Source organism: Seriola dumerili, unplaced genomic scaffold, assembly GCF_002260705.1.
Source record: "Seriola dumerili isolate Sdu_G_001 unplaced genomic scaffold, Sdu_1.0 BDQW01000073.1, whole genome shotgun sequence".
Lineage (NCBI taxonomy): Eukaryota > Metazoa > Chordata > Actinopteri > Carangiformes > Carangidae > Seriola > Seriola dumerili.
The window spans coordinates 7,594,456-7,612,922 of NW_019174328.1; the positions used below are offsets into that span (position 1 = coordinate 7,594,456).

At 42.2% G+C, this 18,467-nt stretch overlaps 1 protein-coding gene across 1 annotated transcript; it reads left to right on the plus strand.

The window, feature by feature from the left end:
- The first annotated feature begins 1,058 nt into the window (after window positions 1–1,058).
- Window positions 1,059–9,904, plus strand: zc3h6 (zinc finger CCCH-type containing 6). Its single transcript, XM_022743757.1, has 12 exons — window positions 1,059–1,417; window positions 3,687–3,918; window positions 4,041–4,163; window positions 4,253–4,502; window positions 4,612–4,754; window positions 5,009–5,134; window positions 5,243–5,357; window positions 5,476–5,585; window positions 5,698–5,921; window positions 6,002–6,417; window positions 6,513–6,683; window positions 6,832–9,904. The coding sequence occupies exons 1-12, from the start codon at window positions 1,332–1,334 to the stop codon at window positions 8,346–8,348; spliced, it is 3,513 nt and encodes a 1,170-aa protein (XP_022599478.1). The 5' UTR covers window positions 1,059–1,331; the 3' UTR covers window positions 8,349–9,904.
- Window positions 9,905–18,467: the final 8,563 nt, after the last annotated feature.

Below are 18,467 nucleotides of genomic sequence, written 5' to 3' on the forward strand. Positions count from 1 at the left end.
GAGCTGTGCTCTTGGAGAGTTCAGCCTCTGAGCTCTGCGCGCCACCTAAATTTCCTGCAGCAAGAATCCCTCCCACCGAGATACTCCCAAACACTCACAAGTTTTTCTTTTTACATCTATCTCTGTGTCTGCTGACAAGGAAAGTTTTTCACAGTATAAAGTCAAGTAAAAGTATAGTAGGACATATATGTTTGTTTACAGTGCCATTAAAGGTAAAAACAATTGTTTTCCTTGCAAATTGAATGACTGGATTTCTTCAAAATAAAACTACATCCCTCAAAATATTGTTAAGTTCATTCCGGAACAGGTCGATGACTGAATCACCTAAAATGACCAAGGTATCTGTAATACAGCTACATAGTTCACTGTTATGATGTGAAGTTCACTGTTCAGTCTACATTGTTTTGCAGACTAGGAACTGCATTCGTCTTGAGCCTGTTGTTATTCTCTGAACACATTACACACTGCTGGAAGTGCATTATGCTACTTACCGTTACACAAACAAAGTATGGATGAGTCTGTTAGGGTCTGACGTGTATAGTCAGAGCGACACCTGGTGGTACCTCACTGGACTGCACGAGCGCGTCCAACGGTCGTGCACGTTGTGCGTGCGCGTACGTGAGCCCGCGAGCGTAACAATACAAGGAAAGAAATACATCGCTACTAAAAAAAGACATTTAGCCGTAGCTGTTTTGCCTTTTAAAAAATGGCATAAACTCGGGTCATTATAACTGCGTAATAATCTCAGCCATGAATTAAAACAGCGGACAAAGGACAAAACTAAACGTCGTATACACTTCATTGTTGCAGATGTTGAACTTAACTGGCACTGCTCTGAACCAATAAGAATCGCAGCTCTCTTTACCCGAGCGACGTTTGACCAATTGCTGAAGAGGGTTTGTTGTATGCAAGTTAGATAGATCCGGACAAGACTATATATACGTGGAGGAATACATAATAGAGGAATGTGTTGCAGAACTCAGAAGCCATTTTGAGATGATGTCCCTGTTGAGAAAACCTATGAAGATGCTGAAATCAACGAGCATGGTTACATTTCTGTCTGTTTCTCCCTCCGTCTCCTCTATTTCACCATGGCAGCTGTCAACCGACGGGACATTAGCAAAGCGGGGTATCAAGCTGTGCTCACAGAGTTAAAACGTCATTGATATGAAAGAGGAGAGTGTCTGTTTACTGTCTCTGTCGAGACATGTAACACCGTGAGTTTTTTCCAGTCTGAAATCTTCCAGCATCTCTCACAACCCAACGTCTCCTTGAGTGACTGTGTTAATTCACTCTTGTACCGGAGAGAAGGGAGGCAGATCCGTTTTCCAATGGCTTCTGTGAGCCTTGTTTCCAGTCCCCCAGCCCCTGTTCTTGACAAAAACATGACAGACTCTGAGCTTGCAGGGGATGAAAGGTCGAGTAACATTCTTGTGCAATTGTTAATACGCTCATCTGTGCGTTTCAGTGCTGTGGGTCTACATGCTTGTGTTACTGTTTTCTTCTTTTAACCATTAATTGCAGGGTATAGAGCCATTTCCACGGTTTCCCCCCTCAAAAATCTTTGCATGCCTCTTTGGTGCAGTTGAATAACGCTGTCCAAAATAGCCTAGATATCCCATCTCCGTGTCGACAAGACTCATTCATGATCATTTCCATGCAAGATCGCAGACCTCATCGTATGTGTTGTTGTGGCACTGGGATGGGTTCATGGCTTCATTGTTGCCATCTGCAGGAGACTATGCAAATGACTATGATGTAAATGCCACGCCCATCCTCGTACTGTAGTCCCCCTACTGGGCTAAAGGCAATACTACGGAGAAGGGTTCACTCAGGGTTGAGATTATGTGCTACTGCTGGTTTTAGGCCATGCCTGCGTCCTTGTGATTGCTTTGTAAACTTAACAGGACTGTCAGATCATGTGAACAAAGGGTTACACCAGATGATTTCACTGATTTCAACCAAAGAAGAAGAATCAGCTGGTGTTAGTGTTTAGTTTGGTGAAAAGCTTGATTGCACCTGTTACCTCTTACAGATTTAGACCTCTGATTTAAGTTCTTAAACTGGGCAAGAAAAGTCATGTTGAACTCCAATAGGAACTTTCGGTACTACTGTAGTGCTGAGTAAGGGGATTGTGGTTTTATTGCACTTGTGGTGTTACTTTATTATTCTATGGAATCACTGGAAAACTCATGTTTCTATAAATACTGAATGGTTATGCCTAGTATTTGCCTACATTTGTTATCAGTCTTGAGGTAGGTATGATTACAGGTAAAAATGAAAATAGGTAAGGGTAGTTTCAGGCCATTTTTACTCACTCATATTCTGAATATTTAAGTGGGCAAATTTTTTATCGTGGACCTTGAGGCCTTTGCTGCATTAACAGGACTAAAAGTGAAGGTTAGGTACAGCATTATGGTAGCTTTGGCTGTCGAGGGTTTTAGGTTGATAGCTGAGCTGCACTGGTGTCATAGGAAGAGGTAGCGAGTGTCTGTGAAAACAACCCTAGATCAGTGGGTGGACATATTTTCCCATTTTCTGTTGATTTTGTTTCACGTTCCTACCTGCACTGTATTTTTAAAGCAGCTGATATTACATGTAACAAGAACAATATCAACACTGAGATGGTGATGTGTACAATTGTCATAATTTGATAGGAAATGGTATTTTAAACCCACTTTTTAGGATGTACTTTTACATGAAATACTTGCTCTGTATTGGCCATCTACTATAACACATTATGTGATAATTTCTTTTTTAAATATTTCAATCATAGTCACTTTAAATTTGGACCAGGTGCTATAAAAGGTTGCATTGACTGTCACTGCTAAGCTTTATTGTTGTAACCAACTAAATTTACACTTACCATCCCTGTCTGAAATAGGAAGTCTCCGCAGACACACGGGGGCCCTGGTTTCTGCAGCAAACGAATAGAAAGAAATGTTCCAGAATTATGCTTATGTATCGATCATAAAAATGATAGATGTCAGTATCTTTAAACATCAACATCGCTGTAATCTAGTGTCCAGCATCGGATACTTCCTGGCTGAAAGTTCCTGGCTGTAAAATGTTAGTAATTGTTACGACAGGTGTGCTGAGGCCTTTCAGCCAGATGCTCTCTGTTGAAATTCCATCTAAATGTATCTCATTTTGCTGTTTAAGTAAGAATAGTTTACTTTACAGTAATGGTTGTCCTTTGTCACAAAGATTTTTGACTTGGAAAGAAGCTTGCCTAAATGATGCGTCACATGTCTCTGACTCCAGGTTGTCATTATATAATGTAAATGAATAACCTTGCTTCTAGAATTAGAGGCTTTCATAGATTTTATCCAACCTTTGTTGTTGAAAAGTTGAATGTAATTTGGTTATATATAAGATAACTGCACACTGGAAATGAAGACATAGCCTTGAATTATTTATATGATGTTTTTAGTACAGGAAAGGCTTAGGGCGTAATGGAAACTGTCTGGCATGATATTTGGTACTTTGTTCCAATCGAAGGGAAAAGACATTACGACAGTTTTAGTATAATTTCATTTTTATTTCTTATTTAATTATTACAGCAGGCTCATCACATGATTTGCTCATGATGTGAAAAACATATTATCACTTGCTCAGGCTGACAAAATACAGTATATAATCCCTTACAGTTTTACTCATTGTACTGACTGTTTTCCTCTTTTTAGAGAGGATGGCGAACTAGAAGATGGAGAAATAGATGATGAAGGGATTGGGATTGAAGAGGAAAACAAAGAGGCTACAGAGGTGAATGAAGAAAAAGAAAAAGAGAAGGACAAGGAGAAAGAAAAAGAGAAAGCTAAAGAGAAAGAAGAAAAGACTCACAGGCACTCCAGAAAAAGATACAAAAAGACCAGAGAGAAGAGGAGGTCTAAAAGGAGGAGACGTGACAGACAAAAAGTAAGATGCCTTTATACTTGTCATTCCAACATAATATCTCTTAGTGCTACTGCACTCAAGGCATGAATGTGAACTACTTAGACTAATTGAAAATTCACTGCAATGTTGTGCCCTGTCCTCAGCACCACTCCCCCTCCAGCAGCTCCAGCTCTGACAGTTACGACTCTGACTACGACCGACCAGAAAGGCCCAAGAACAGGAAGAGCCAGGGATCTAGCCGCGAACCTGATGGCCAGCCCTCTCAGGTGAGTTCCGCTCCACTGGCTTGCTGTCACTTAATATTCATGTAAACATTATTGTGCAACATTTTTCTCTTTGACCGTTGACCTGCCAGCATGGACGGGATTCAAAGGGAGGCCACGGCAACTCACAGAAGTCCCCGCCACACAAGAGCAGCGATTTTGACAAATACAGCGACTACAGCGATGACAAGTATGACTATGATGAAGAGGAGGATGATTATGACGATGACATGTCCGAGTATCAGCAGGCAAAAGATTCAACATCCCCAGGTCAGGGCAAGGGACGTCATCCTAAAGACCAGATGAAGAGAGGAGGCATGAGGGGGATGAAACAACAACAGTGTACGAAGGCATTTTCAAGTTTAAACATTTTGTATTACACACTGTACATAAAGTCATTCATCTGATAAGCTTTAGAGATTGATCACTTTCTCCAAAATATGGTTTTCAGTCGGGCAGAGGGGAAGAGGCAGAGGGAGTGGACCAGGCAGAGGGCGCGGGATGCTTAACAAGAACAAGAAGATGAAGGGCAAAATGTGGGGGGGACGAGGACGAGGGCGAGGAGGAGATCAGGGAATGGAAGACATGGCACTGGTAAATATGCGTCTGAAAATTCAGCCAGATGTATTAGTATTATATTACTAATTATGGTAAATGGACTGTACTTATATAGTCCTTTTAGTCATGGAGAATCATGCTAAAGCACTATGTATATTGTTGGTGTCTGCATCACAATGTTACAGTCAAATGTGAAAAACTGATAGCTTTTGATTGAGGATATTTATTAGTATCCACAATGAACCAAGAACAAAACTAAGACCACATCTTTTGTTTACTTTGTGTCACAGGAGGGAAAAAATACTGGTTTTCAGAAGAAACGTCCAATTATGAGCAAGGAGTTTATCAATCAGCACACAGTCGAACACAATGGTAGATACATCTGCAAGTATTTCCTGGAGGGCCGATGCATCAAGGTACAGTGGCCCTAATGTTCTGTGGCTTGTTTTAACAATGGAAAATATGTGGAAAACACACAAATGACTTTCCAAACTGCAAGCTAAAATGATTTTGTCTTCCTCCAGGGGGAACAGTGCAAGTTTGAACACGAGCTCGTCGTGCCAGATAAGAAAAAGGAGCTCTGTAAATTTTACCTCCAAGGATACTGCAGTAAAGGAGACAATTGCATTTACATGCACAATATCCTTCACTAATGACAACAAGTGTTTTTAATTACATTTGTGTAATTGCATTGCATAATGAACGGCACTGTCATTATACCTTTTAATTAGTCCTGTTCCTTAACCTGTGATTGCACATGAATATCCGTGCAAGTTCTTTCATACGGGAGCCAAATGTTATCAGGGGGACAACTGCAAATTCTCCCATGAGGCTCTGACTGATGTGACCAAAGAGTTGCTTGATAAGGTCAGAAAACAGGAAAAAGTGATTTCGATTTTTTTTTAACACCTCCTTACCAAGAGACTCTGAGCTCTAATGGAACATTTGCTTTATTTCTGCTTTTTGACTCATTTTTCAGATTATTAACACCGAAGAAGAGAATGCCCGCGAGGACGAATTGGAGCTGGAGGATCTCAGAAAGCAAGGTATTGCCCCACTTCCAAAGCCTCCTCCTGGGGTGGGGTTGCTGCCCACTCCTGGTCAGAGCAGTCCTACAGATGGCCAAGCGGGGAAGAAGATCCCCTCCCTGTTTGAAATCAAGGTTCAGCCTACCGTGGACTTGGCTCAAAAAATTGGTCTGAGGTAACTAAAACAATCTGCAATCAAACACCAAAGAGTGCTTGAAGCCTATCCTCAACTTAACTGTGTACTTTATTTTTCAGTGGGTCCAACTTCTCCCAGAATCAAGGTGAAGGCACAAATCAGTTTAGTGGCACCTCAGAGGACACACAGAGTGGAGGTATGGTGCCTTCAGGCCCCTCTGCTCCTCCCATTCCTCCTCCTGGATCACCTGGTCCCATGGGTCACCCCACGGGATCATCCATGCCGCAGAGCCCCCCAGGACAGCACCCACCACAAGGATTTCCAATGCAGCCACCAGTCCCCTCTGGTCAACCCCCACCTTTCCATGGAAACCTACCTAATATCAACCCTCAGATGAATATGCAGAGACCTCCATTCCCTCCTATACCAGATCTACAGATGCTGCAAAGTCTCTTCCCTTTTCCGTCACTGGGTCAGAACCAGGTAGAGTTCTTTGGCAGCTTCCTGCGAAACCAGACCATGGGCCAACAAGGAGGTCAGTGTGATATTGAATAGTTATCCAATATGTTAATTACCTTTTAACCATTACTGAAATTGCAAAATTTTATTTTGTTATTTTTTTCTGTATAGTGGACCCTAGTGTGGCCTTCATACAGAACCTCCAGCAGCAGATGGGTGCAGAGTCACAGTTGCAGTCTTTACCACCAGCAGTACAGAAAGCCATCTTTTTACACCTGACACAGACACAGAGTAATGAGCCACAGAGAGCAGAGGCTCAGGATGATAACAACGCAAACAGAGGTAAGTGCCCAAGCGCAAAAAGCAGGTTTGCTGAATTCAGATAAAATAAAAACCCAGTATAATCCAAAATCCCCTCAGAAACAGACTTGTATTACCCAGAAAAATGATCCAAATATATATATCTAAAATATGATTTTTTTTTTTGCAGATGAAACTACAAACTGGTACTCGAGCGATGAGGAGGATGGGAGCTGTGTTGCCTCCATCCTTAAATCTCTGAAAAAGCAGAATGAGATGCAGCAGTCTCAGTCCAAGCCCCCCCAGGCCGCCCCAGTGGCCCCAGCACTGGGTGACCCTCGGCTTGTGAAGGAGAGGGCCCCGCCCAGTGACCCACGTGTGAAGACGGACCCCCGACAACGGCCCCCTGATGTGAAAAAGGAGTCGGATGGAGCTGCAGATCCACGGCTCTCCAGAGACCCCAGGAAGATGAGACCGATGGAGACAAGTTCCTATCGCCAGCAGGGCCACTCTGTTCCTCAGAAGCCTCCCACAGGAGAGGAGGATGATGAAGGAGAGAGGGAGCTCAGGGACAGAGCTGTTCTCATCCCTCTAGATGCCAGTCCTGGCGTGGTGCTGCGGGACCCTCGATGTCAGTTAAAGCAGTTTAGCCACATCCGTGTTGACATTCTGCTCCAGAGGCCTGCCTTCGCTCAAACAGTGGTGTGGGCCCCCGAGGACCTGATCCCTTCCCTGGTGCCCAAACAGGAACACTCCATCAACCTTCCTCTTCCACCCTTAATCGCCGATGCTCAGATGAACCGAACAAGCCTGCCCGAACATCCCCCTGTCTCCAGCCCTCCGCCATCTGACCCCAGACTGTTGGCTGCACGTTTGAAGGAACGTATTCGATTGCCCTCTGGATCTCTAGAGTCTCGGACCTCCACTGAGAGACCAGTAGACCCACGCCAGCAAAAGGCTCTGGACCCCAGACTCAAGCGTACAGGAAGCCTGGACTCCAAGCTGCTGGTTCAGAAAGAGCCCTCCTCTGGAGGCGGAGTTGTGGACCCCAGGCTACAGAAGGCCAGTTCCAGCTCCTCTCCTCACGCTGCTCGAGCCAAGCCAGAGCCTGAGAGGCTGCCGCCGTATGCCCCTCGTCTGGCATCCTCTGGTGGAGGGCTGGAGAGTCCCACTACAATCCTTGGGGGCATCAGTCTATACGATCCTCGTGCTCAAACAGAGCAGGCTCAGAAGGAGCAAGTAGAGCCTCCTAAAAAGGCGGGTATTCTGAAACACCCTGCAAAGAGAGACAACACTCCACCACCATCACTCTCGCCAACTCAACGAAGTGGCTCTTTTGAAGAGGCCAAAAGCACAGACGTTGCCTCAGATCAGCCTCCACCTTCCAGTTCCCCCACAGTGCCTCCCGCCTCACCTGTCAAACCCCCTGCTGTTCATAATCTCCCCATCCAGGCGCTGGCCGGGCTGATCCGACCCCAGTACACTGACCCCAGGCAGGCCAAACTAACAGGACAGGGCTCTACAGGAGCACAAGAAGAGGCAGAGGTAAAGAAGGAGCAGGAGCAGGAGCAGGAGGAGGAGCAGAAGAAGGAGGAGGCCCCAAAGGAGGAGCCGAAACAGGGGGATCCAGAAGAGGAGGCAGAAGACAGGACGCTTAAAGATGTGTTCAAGACCTTTGATCCCACAGCTTCCCCTTTCTGTCAGTAAAAACTTCAGTGTGGAAATGTGGAAAAGTTGCATAAGATTTGTATATCGAGGAGACGTGTGTATTAATCTTTATTTAGCTTTACATGAATCTATTTATTTCTGTATATAAATGATCCTGTATAAAATCACGTTACTGAGTGCACCACACATTTGACTGAGTATAGAGAGGATGCTGGATGTGCGCAGACACAGTGTATAGTCCCTTTTAACATAATCATATTAATGCTGAAATGTGTGTTTTGTAAGTGTGTATGTCAAGGTCTTTTTATCATTCTGTAATTTTCATGGATCTTCGAAACAATCAGAAAAAAAAGGAATATGTTAACTTGTATAGTTTTCACTAAGGACTGACCCACATGTTGTTTGCTAAACTCTGGGTTCATTTCAGGCATTACACTCTGTAGAATAGATTCACTCATTCACTCTACATACAGAGAGATAATGCTGAGTAATCGATCAAACCACAATTGTAAGAATTCCCTTGAGAATTTTTGTATTTACATATTTATTTCAAGACACTTTTATATCAAGAGGTATTTTAAGTTTATGCTCACTTTTATGATAAGGGATTTTTTCACCATAAGTTAACCGATATTTTATTGAACATTTACATTTTTTACCGCACACACCCTGATATGAGCTTGTGATTTGTTGAGCTCTAACATGATCAGGTAAGATTCCCTGCAGGCCCTCGTGGCATGTAACAATGACTGATTGCAACTCCCTTTTTACAGTTTTTAAATTAAACTCTACAATTAAACTAGCTTGCAAATTTTTTTTGTGCAATATGAGACCGTTCCCTGCTTAGCTGAGAATACATGTTCTGTAGTTTTGCAACATTGCAGCTCTTTAGTTTCAGCTTTTGTTCATTATTGGACTGTTGTCATTTTAAATGGCCTAAATGCTTTGAGGATTCTACCGTTGTGGGTTTTTCTGACTTGCTAACCTTGAAGTAATGGATCGTTAATTGTTTTATCATTGTCATCCCTCAAAACACTCACCGCTGACAAGCTTGTAAGTAGCTCCTAAAATGTCCCTCACTATTTTTCAAAACAGATAATCAGAGTAAGAAGTCAAGAGAGAAAGAAAAACAGTGTATTATACAAAGAGGATACTATCTTGTTGACATTGTAGTTATGTGTATATGTGTTACAAATATGACCATTATGCCTATTTTCTCTGTAGAATTTTATTGGAGTTGACTGTAGATGAACTCATATGGGGTAATGTGTGCTACAAAGGGTGAATGTTGTAGACCTAAGGTGGCATATCGCTTGGCAGTTGTTTTAACTAAAAGTTCTGTGTCTGTTACGTTGAGCTTGTCGTTTGACCGAAACTAAGCTATTTACTTTTTTTTTTATCGTTTTCATAATTCTCATTGTAAATGCCTATTTTGTATCACGTGTACAGTGTGTTTTTGAGTGTTTTAATGAATAATGCTTTATTTTTTTCCCGTCAGTATGGTGGTTATGGTTCTAATAATACTGTATGACATTTTAACAACACATATGCCCGTCACATTTCAGTGATTTTATTATGAATATCTGAAATAAAGAGATAAAACATCATCAGTTTTACTTCAGAATCAAACTTCAAGTTGAAATGTGTCATTTTAGTGTGCATGTCCAACATTATAACAAATATCAGCTCCAATACAAACACAGCTGAAGTATCTTTGAACATGACAATGTGTGGAAGTGATCATATCTTTATTAGTATGTCACATGGAAAGCAAAAACAATCCCATCAGTCTTAAGGTGATGTACTTCTCGAGATACTTCATGTGTCACTTGTAGCCATCTTGTACAGTAACTGACGGGGCAAGACTGGGTGCTACAGGGTGAGATGAGGTCTTCCTCAAACCCAGCTCATCCGTCTCTGGGTTAGAGGACTGCTGGGCTCGATGGATCTCCAGGTTCCTCTTCCACTGGAAACACAGAGCTGTAGCCTCTGCTCCATCTGAGTTTGGCTCAGGCTGCTTCAAACCCTGGAATAAGAACATATCTTTATGGTTTTAACAGCTCAGGAGAGAATTCACACAACAAAGAGTTCGAGCTGTATCACGGAGAACACCTCATTGCTTTACAGGTTTGTTGCTGTATGTTTGTGGTGTTAAATTTACTGTGATGCAGGCTGTCTCCGCAGCATGGACCCCACGCAGGACTGTCTGGAGTAGATTCTGTGCGTTCTTCACAAGGATCTCATCAGATGATTTGCACCCAGGTGTTACAGCATTAACACTAAGTAAACAATAAAATACGGTCTCATTACCTTTCTTTATTATTACTTTTTTTTCTAGCTTAGTTTTCAGCATATGATTTGTGCCCAAGCTCTTCTGACCTGGAGATGATGCTGAGCTGGTTGGTGATGGTGAGAATCTGCTCAACAATGAGGGACAGTTCAACCATACACTGTTTATCCAAGCAGTGGTTGGCAATGACTCTGATAAACTGAGTCACTGACTGGCAGTTTGAGATCACGTCTTTGGCTGCAGTGACAAATGCCTCTTTATTCTGAAAAGAGAAAGGATTGTGGATTATTTGCATCTGCAAATATCCAGACAAAGGTAAACTAGAATTATTGCTTTGCGGTTGTATGCCCCCATCACTCAGATTAGTTTCAGGTTATATCCCTGTTTATTCAGAATCATATCAAATATCAACCATTTGTCTGAAATTTTCCTCATAATTGCTTAGTGAATTCTTGAGTTATGGCTATAAATGTGAATTGTGCAGTCACAGTGACCTTCACCTTTGACCTTTAACCACCAAAATATAATCAGGTCATCCTTGAGTCCAAGTGGACATTTTGTGCCAAATGTGAAGGGATTCCTTGAGGAGTTCCTGAGATATTGTGTTCACAAGGCAAAATCCATGTACTGTGAGGTCGCTGTGACCTTGACCTTTGAGCACCAAAATCTAATCAGTTCATCCTTGAGTCCAATTGAATGTTTATACCAAATTTGAAGAAATTTCTTCCGGGCATTACTGAGCTATTGTATTCATGAGAATGGGATGGAAGGAAAACATAATGCCTCTGGCCCTGCCTGTCGCCAGCACAGAGACATAAAAAAGTGACCTCTGGTGGTCCTTACTGGTATTGGGCCTTTCTTCTTCAAGTACTGAGTCATGTAGAATATTTTGTCAGCCATCTTCCTGGTCACTTGCACAATTCTGTTGTCCTTGGGATCCCAGCTGTCACTTTCTTGTTTTAGAAAAATGGAGGTGTAGGTCAGTGAAGAAGCTTGGTATGCACCAGAACCGGCACCATCCTGTAGAGAAAAATAAGAACTTGATTTATTGTGACATAAAGGAAACACTGATCTGTAAAATCTTGTCAGTCATGAGATACCTACATCTTTTTCCATGTTTGCAGTTCCATACTTGGCCACAGTTGCCATGTTCATACTTGTTTCTGGAGCATATACACTCTCTGTATTGTCTTTCTGCCAGGATGTCATTGCTGTGTCAGAGGGAAATTCAACTTTGACTTTGACTTTAGATGGGATTGCAGCCAACACTTCTTTGATACCCTCAGGTGTTAGTCCCTGTAGACCGGCTCTAATGTGCTCTTTAGCCTCTTGGTGAATCCCATCTTGCCTTCTGATCTCCTCCACCACATAGTGAGCTTTGGCTGACCAGCACTGTATCTGTACATCCAGACTGAGCGTGTCACAAATGTAATGAGTCTCTACCATGAGCCTCGCCCTGCTGATGACATCTGAAATCTGAAAAGACAAGTGGTCGTTGATAGACCTCAGATTAGAGCGGGCGCGTGGGTCATGGACATAGTTTAAACATTCCTCCACTCTTTTGGTTGCAGATTTTACATTTTCAAAAAGTGTTTGTGCTGCGTTTTCAAATTTTTGCTCTTCATCTTCTGTGTTGTTTTCCCTTAAGTGTTCAGCTGCAAAATAAGCAATGTTGACAATATTTTGAAGTGCAGTGTCATAATCCTTATTTGCTTTGCTTAGATGACCAGAGAGCATTCGAATTTTAATCAAAAGATGTCTCTGAAAGAATTCTGATTTTGCAAGTTGCATCACACTTGGCATTATGTCAAGCTCTTCTGCAGCTTTAAGGTAAGCTTCAGTCAGTGTTTTTAGTTCATCCTGGTATCCTGTTAGCTGTTTGGATTTGTAAGCACTCCTACAATTTAGACTGGTGATCCTTGCTGCCTCTTGGATTCGAAGCGAGTTCTCAGACAACACTGACAGCTGTTTCTGAGGTCTCAACTGGTTCATTGCAGCTGATGTTCCCAAAATCTTATCAAGAGAATTCAGCAAAATTTGAATGGAGAGACCCCATAGGATAGAGAGTGCCTCTAGTTGATCCACCTGTTCTTCCAGTGAGGTTGAGAACTCAACCAGATACCTCGTGTTGTTCTGGGCTTTGTTCAGTTTGTTGTGTAAACCGCTGAAGGTTTCTTGACCGTCACTTCGTGATGTTAAGTCAGACGATGTCAAGAGCTGGACCGTGTCAGCACATAAACTCATCACTTCATTGAGTTGCTGCGTAACAGTGGCTGCCATTGTTGGCAGATTTCCTTGCAGCGCAGTGTAAACAGCATGATACCAGGTTCCAGCTACTGGCAGTAAAACCTTTCTGATGTTGTTAATAAGGTCAGAAAACTGTGTGCTGTGTTTGTAGATGCTCTCTGTGCTCATTGCCGAGCTCATCGCCATCTCTTGAGCTGTCTGAACGAGCAGTGGAGTCAGTGACACCAGCTCTGCTCTAAAACCTTCCAACTTTTGACAGTCAACTGCATCAACGATGGCCAATGCCTCCTTTGTAGCTTGAGCAAAACAGTTTGATAGCTCAAGAACACCAGTGCAGGCCTGGTTGAGAGCCGTCACATCTTTCTCTTTAGTCACAGTCACAACTTCATACAAGAGGGGTAAAAGGTCGAATTCAAGAGGCTTTTGGATGAGTTTGGGCGCATCGGAGACAGCTGGGATCTTTAAATCATCACTGTCATATTTATGAGCCAGCTCTGCTTCTATGGTTTCCTCATCTGAGCGCTCTTCCTCATGTTCAGCATGGGAATGCCTCTCTATAAGCTCCAAGACAGGAGAAGCAGAGCCTCTCATCATATGATCCGTGTTCAGCTCACAGGTGTCTTCCACTGGTAAACATAACTGTGAGATTTCAGGCTGACGTGCCCCCTCTCGCAGTGGGCTCAGCAGATGTGGATGCTGTTGGCCGTCCAGTCCCTCTCTTAGCACTTTAAAATGCTGAATGACTGTGGAAACATTGTTTGAAAAGGTGGAATATACCTCCACATTTAAACAGGAACCTGAAAGCATGTCTCTGACTGACTCGCCCACTTTGGTCTGAGATGACTGAACCTGTTTCAGCAGTACCAGGAGGCCATTCCTGTAGATTGGGTTATCACTTCTGTCCAAGTGCCTCCTCACTGACTGACTCACCAGCTTCATGTGACAAATGAGGTTTGTTGCATGTTCATTAAACAGTCTGTAGCTCTGCTCTCTGTACGCTGTGTCACATCCGTGCCGGTCACTGACCATCTCATTAATAGCAATACTGGTGAACTCCCTCACATCTATCACATCACTGAGAGCATCCTGAAGCTGGCTAGTCTCCTCCTCCCATTTCTGACAAACCTCGTGAAGCTTTTGAACGGTTTGCATTGAATTATCCACCAGCTCCAGTGAAAGAGGCGCGATCCGAGCTCTGAGTCTTGTAAGGCATGCTCGTGAGTTCTCCACGTTCTCCAAACTCTTTGCATCAACTGCCACAGCTGAGATAAAATTTGCCACTTGTGTTATTCTATCAGTGGAAGATATGAAATCCTCAACTAGTGGCTGAATAAAATTCAGATCCATTTTTGTAGAGGAATCTGCTACCAGGATCTGTCTCGTCACACTTAAAAGTTCCTCAAATGTAGAAGATGCTGTAAGAAATGTGTCCAAGACTTGATAGACAATGGTATTCATCAAAGCTTTGTCAAGCATTTGTATTTGTTGCATCAATAAAGTAAAGGTGTTCTCATGGCTTTCCTCATCAAGATCCTCTGAGGACTTTAAAATCCTCTTTATGTCAGACCAGAACTGCAGGATGTGACGACAATGACCCACCACTCTTTGCTGAAACTCTGGACGAGAAGAGTTTGCCACAACCATACAGTGAAACACAAGATCTCTTACCATGCTGTCAAAGCCACTGTTTCGGACTGAGGAGGTGGAGGAACTAGTAAGTATTTGCAGCAGACTGGCCCTCCTCTCTGTGTAATACCCGAAAGGACCCAGTGAGCCTCCGTGGCATTCGCTATTCAGGGTTATAATAATGTCACTCACTGTGCTCTGCACCTTGTCCAGGATGTATCTCTTCGATGCCTGTGCCTGCTCGTTAGTAGGGTGTTTGATGGTTGTGCACATGGCCGTGTGCAACATAGAGATGCATCTCCTCAGGGTCTCCAATGAATCAAGAAGCTGTTTTGTTTGTGTGGGATCCTGTAAGGAGTTTGCCCTCTCCACTGTCAGACTGTTGAGGAGACACAGAGCCTCAGAAAACACCTGGAATGATCGGAGCAGAGACTTGATGTCTGAGGAGGAGCCAAGCTCCGAGAGGCACTCCAATACTCGATCAGCAGCAGCTACAACTCTCCTGACGGTAGCATCATCGCCCACTAACAGAACCTGAGAGCAGAGAAACAGTTAAGATCACTATGTTACTGCTTTTTACTTCACTTATTATTCTGCTAGCTGTGTCAGTCAATCAGTCAACCACTTTAGTCCTGAAATATCTCAACAACTATTGTATACGCATTCTAGGTCCTCAGAGGATGAAGCCTTCTGATGTTGGAGACCCCCTGAAGTGTCCTCTAGCACCACCATGAGTTTGACATTTTTTTCTTACATTGAAATGTCCTGACAACAGTGTTGTATGGATTGACATGAAATTTGGTTTAGATATTCATGCCCCCAAATTATAATTCTGATAGTGACAAGATCAGGCGGAAATTATGATACTATACTATAATACTAATGATGTTCCCATCAGCCTCTGCTCAAGCAAACTAAGATGGAAAACATGGTAAACATTATACCTGCTAAACATCAGCCAGCTAGCCTGCAGATTTGAGCCTTTAGCTTAAAGTATTGCCACGACTGAGTCATTGAGTCACTAGTATGGTTGACTCTCAGTTTTGTTCATATTTCACACATGTTGACTGTATTCTGTACAGTAACATAACATGTCACTGATCAACTTTAATGACTACATGTAAAATCTAAATTAAATATGAATATAAACATAAATCAAAATTAAAACTAGGTCTGTATGGACATAAAGCTAATACTGACACAGTGAAAAATTCTACATTGTGAAGCACAGGCACTGTAGATATAAAAAGACTTAGTTGTTTTGGAGTATGAGTGCATAATATTATGACAAAAGCAATTATGGGTAAAGACAGAAGTCCCCTCATCATTTTGCAATCTCTTCCGAAGCCTTGGACAATGGTGGGAAACACAACTTTTATGTGTCAGCATGTTCTGACTGCGAAAGCTATTGTTTGCAAAAAATGTTGAAATTTAAATTGCACAAATATGATACTCTGGTGTGCTGAATCAGATCTAGATAGCATTTATCATAGCCAAAGAGAAGAAAGACCGGATAAAGTTATAAAACAGTGTTGGTAACAAAGTAGACCTCTGTCGTTTTTTAAAGTTTACAGTGAATAGGTAATGTAATCCACTTTCATAAATTACAGAAGGTCTGTGCACAGACATGACACCATAGATAAGATATCAGTCAGTAGCTGACATTAAGAAAAACTTCACCATCCTCACAAATTAACAAAGGATAACTTAAACTGTTATTTGCAACAGTGTATTATGTCCATTTAAGGAAACCTTGGAGAAAGTAAAGCCGATGCAGCTGTGGAAGATGAATCTATTAGAACCTGTCTGTGTCTTTAATCAGTAGATGTCTGGTGTTGGACAACGCAGCCTTTACTTTCTACCTATCTCTGTTTAGTTTAGTGTAAAAATGGTAATATTTTTAGAACATATCAGATGTTTGGTAACACATTTGCAGACACCTTTTCAACCAGGAGAAGAAAAGTCATACTTTACTTTGACTAATCTCAGGAAGACGTTTTGTGTAGCGGCGATGAGTTCCTCTCTGTGCTCAGCCAAACTGGGCTGGATGCTGAGTTTCTGGGCTGCCAGCAGCACATGCTGTCCAGACACAGTGACGGACTCCAACAGTGATGACATCTCCATGTGCAAAACCTTATCCTCTGTCTCATTTATATGCCTGGAAGTAAAGAGCCTGGTGTTTGTCTGATAATATATTACACATGTCCGTCTCTTACATAAATTAAATGAGGTTACATGTTGAAATGAGAATTTTTGCAGATTGTTGGACCTGCAGTCTTGAACATTAAATTTCTATTCGTTACGCCACACTGTACATACCTGGAGGCCACTGCTGCCATGTTCTCAGTAGCTCTAGCCACAGCCTGAGCTGCTTCCTCCAGGTGGCTGAACTGCTCAGGTTCCTCTGCACTGTCACACAGCAGCACCAAATGGCACAAATGACTGGCAATTGGTGCGACCACCTGCTCCACCGCCACAGTCCTAATCAACCCGTGATCAAATAAAGAGCACATAGTTAGCAGCGTGATTCTCTCTGGTCAAAAGAAAATGAGCATCTCCATTTGTTGTAGTGTTCCTGTTGTATTCAAAGTGGTAGTTGTATTAATAATTAATTGGACTCTACAGAGGAGCTCATGCTTGATGACAGTGTTTCATAGCAACTGGTGTCACCTGACCAAGGAAACATAACCTCATCAGGTTTAAAGAGTGAGTAGCTTTCTTTTTTCCCTGACATACTGTCGTGTATGCAAACCTGCAGTAGCTCAGCTCCTGGGAGCAGATTTTACTATGTGCTGCAACAAAAGATTATTGTCATTATCATTTAAACTATTAATTTTTATTTTGACTAACTGATTACTGCTTTAGGCAAGTGGGTTCAGCAAAAGTGGGACATTAAAGCCACAACATCAATCTCACCACAACTCTACTTGTCATTGAACAGTCAATTCTGTCTGTGTGAATTTAGTTAGGCCAAGTTGAACTTCATATAGGAGACTGGCATGTGTTCAGGGAAAGTGGACTGTCAAATGAACTGGGCCTTATAAGCCATAAGAGCTTTAAGTAAATATAAATTTGTCAGTTATTAGAGACATTGTATTTTCCTAAAGCTGTGTTGTCTCTGATCACTGTTCAGTATTTCTCTTGGAATCATATTTTGAGCACCATCACACCAAGGTTTAACTAGCTGATTTGAGAATAGTTAATTAAGATGTTATTTCAAATTACACTGTTAGTAGTAGTTACTTGTAGTAGTTATAGGAAACACAGAATGATCTAAAACAGTTAATAAAGTGTCTTTACTGTAAAAAGCAAAGTAGATCAGTGCCCCACTTTAACAGTCTGGCTGCCCAACTAAACCTTAAAAGCCTGATTAGGAAAAAAGCGGTCTTACTGGGTTTGAGAGTCTAGTAATCAGCTCCATTCAATAGTAACAGTAATCAATTCCCTTTAAAATTTTACATGGATGTTCAGAAGTATGGGTGTTGTACCATTTCAGAAAAACATGACTGGTGTGAGTTAATATGTGTTATAGTGCTCTGGCACATTTGCCAAAAAGTGGCCCACTTTTGCTGGATCCACCCTCAAAAAAATGTCAGATATGCAAAACCAACAGGTATTTCATTTACAATCATATGACAGTGACAAATCCCCATATCTGAGAAGCTGGAACCTGAGAGTGTTTGGTATTTTTGCCTGAAAAATAAAAAAAAAGATCATCAAAATGGTTGCTGATTATTTTTCTGTTAGATCCTTGTAGTTATAATGCTAATTTAGCAGAAAAAAACTTGACATTTGAGCAAGTATTACTGCAAATACATCCTAAAGAGTTTTCCAGCTCCTTTGAATATGTAAAGTTGTGTCCCAGATCTTGAGTTTTTATCTGTACATTTACAGCATGGCAACCAGCAGAGAGCAGCACACACCATCAAAACATACGCAAACCAACCCACGACCACACGGCACTCTTTACAAAAACAGCGCACAGAGCCAGGAAA

Excerpts from the sequence above, each read along its gene's own strand:
- zc3h6 (XM_022743757.1), top strand. The coding sequence starts at position 1,332 with ATGGCTTCTGTGAGCCTTGTTTCCAGTCCCCCAGCCCCTGTTCTTGAC. Across the intron at positions 4,164-4,252 it reads CTGATGGCCAGCCCTCTCAG|CATGGACGGGATTCAAAGGG; the intron begins GTGAGTTCCGCT and ends TTGACCTGCCAG. Across the intron at positions 5,586-5,697 it reads CCAAAGAGTTGCTTGATAAG|ATTATTAACACCGAAGAAGA; the intron begins GTCAGAAAACAG and ends CTCATTTTTCAG.